General features: G+C 46.5%; 1 protein-coding gene across 1 annotated transcript; it reads right to left on the bottom strand.

Moving 5' to 3' along the window:
- Positions 1-257: 257 nt before the first annotated feature.
- Positions 258-1,903, bottom strand: LOC132649586 (igE-binding protein-like; the record flags this gene model as incomplete). The annotated part of the gene is made up of 2 exons (XM_060373660.1): positions 1,496-1,903; positions 258-1,442 (listed from the first exon to the last, which is right to left on the bottom strand). Coding segments are annotated over exons 1-2 (1,593 nt in total), but the record flags the coding sequence as incomplete, so codon positions are not given.
- Between the last annotated feature and the right edge of the window lie 426 nt (positions 1,904-2,329).

Below are 2,329 nucleotides of genomic sequence, written 5' to 3' on the forward strand. Positions count from 1 at the left end.
ACACTGGTAATACAGAGTGCTCCTATTTTTCTTTCACACCCTAATTGAGCCAATTGAGATAAAATATCTATTCTTTCTTCCACAAGATCCAGACGCTGGTTAAGAACCATCAATCCGCCTTTTAATTGTGCGCTAGCAGATGCATTTATGGCTTCAGCCACACCTGCCATTGCCAAGCCGACTGCAGTCAGCGATGGCAGTAACAACGGCTGTGGTGATGCCAAAATCTTTCTTCTGTCTAAACAGGGAGAGGGTGGATGGAGTCTCCACTGGACGTCTCTCACTGAGCGGCATTGACTAGCTTTATGATATCCTTTGCCACAATGTTTGCAGAGGGTCGGTGTTTCCCCCCTCCTATTTGAATTTTTGCAATCTTTTTTAAAATGTCCAGGTTTGCCACAGTTATAGCAAGTCCTCTGGTTGGTCTTACCATCTGGACGTTTTTGAGATTGGAGGATAGCAGCCGCTAGTCCCGCATTGGTAAGCGGTCCTCCGAGGTCTCTGCACACTCTGAGCCAATCTTGTAATCCCTTGTTCTTTCTGGGGGCTATGGCTGCCCTACATTCTTGAGTAGCTTGTTCAAATATCAGCTGTTCAATAAAAGGTTCAACTTGTTCTATATCTCCAAAAATGCGCCCTGCGGCCTCCGTCATTCTGGCCACAAAACCTGAAAATGACTCTTGAGGTCCTTGTACAATCTTTGTAAGCTGCCTATTGGCCTCTCCTTTACGAGATAACGCCTTCCAGGCCTTAATGGCCGTTTGAGAAATTTGAACATAAGCTCCCCAATGATAATTTGTTTGGTCTGCGGTAAAGCGTCCTTGGCCTGTCAACAGATCAAAGGTCCAATCTCTCTGTTCAGGGGTAAGAGCATAGGCATTTGCTCCAGCTTGTGTTTGGGCAGCCTCAAACCAGAGGGCTCTCCATTCCATGCATTGACCCATATTTGGGAGGGCGGCCTTTGCCACCATTGGCCAATCAACAGGAGTTAACGCATTATTGGCAAGTCTATCTAATTGCACCAAAGTAAAATTTGCATTAACTCCATATTTGCGGACTGATTCAGCCAATTCTTTTAATTGATTGTAATCTACGGGCACATGCATTCTTCCTCCATTTTCTGTTTTGAAAACAGGAAAGGTCATTTGAATCTTTTTTCTAACCTTATCTGGCACAAAAGAAAAATTTGGAGATCGTGCCTCGTAAGGCGGAGGTGCAGTAGGCACTGTTCGAGGATGAGAGGTGCGAGGGAGTTTTTTATTTATCCCTCGCTCATCTGGATAGTATCTCTCCTCCTCATATTTGGCCGCTTCTTCATCTAGTTCAGCCTCCTCCTCTGAATCAAGAGTCTCTGCGTCAGAGGTACTGGGGCTGGAGCTCTCAGAACTGTCGAGGTTCAGTGCTTTTAGCTCCTTTACAGGATAGAGTCCATGTGGTCTTTCCTCTAGAGGATTAGACGGGGGGGGGGGGGGCTGGACTCTTTAGGGGGTTGCACTCCTTTTTTTGGAGGGTCCTTAGCTTTTTTGTTTTTATGGGTATCCTTTTTCTTGCGCGCACCCAACCTCTCACTGTTTTCGGTTTCTGACATGCTGTCCTGAACTTCCTCGAGGGCGACCTGTCCTTCATCAACCGCCCTTTTGCAATTATCATCTTCTAAGCAGTTCTTAACAAGTTTCCAGATTGCCTTGGTGCCCAATCTCAAGTCATTGTTCGCTAGGTGGCGATCAAGATCTTTGCCTAACTTATTCCATGATGCAACTGTGAGGGACCCTGAACATGCGTACCAGGGAGCCACCCGATCCGCCTCTTTTACAAAGTTCTTAAGGGTTCTGTGTGCTATGTTAATGTCCCGTTGTTTTAAGACTGCCCCGAGTGTGGTTACAACCGATTGCGTGAATCCCATGGCGGTTGCAGCTTATTTACGTCTGCCTTATGGCAACCGAGTAAAACGAAAGTAAAATTACCGTGCCGGCGGCTTATCTACATCCGTCTTATAGGCTGCGTTCTACCCACTCTGAGAGGCTTCTCTGCTGCTCCTTTATCTACAGGAGACTTATAACAGGGTTTTAGGAGGTCTTGCCGCTCATGTACCTTGGTCTTATAGACACCCTCCAAATTTAACAATAACCACCGCGAAAACAAATGAACAAGAGAAGTGCCACCATAACAGTAAATATCACAGCAAGGATCGGCCCCAAAATTTCAGAGACATGCATACCTCTCCGAACTTACCTTTCCCTGCAGTTCTGAATCCTCCTTGAAATCAAGGGGTCTCCGAAGGTGCTGACGATGTTGTGGTCAATATTCCCGGGTTTCGGCACCAGATGTG

This window comes from Meriones unguiculatus, chromosome 20 (genome assembly GCF_030254825.1).
Source record: "Meriones unguiculatus strain TT.TT164.6M chromosome 20, Bangor_MerUng_6.1, whole genome shotgun sequence".
Lineage (NCBI taxonomy): Eukaryota > Metazoa > Chordata > Mammalia > Rodentia > Muridae > Meriones > Meriones unguiculatus.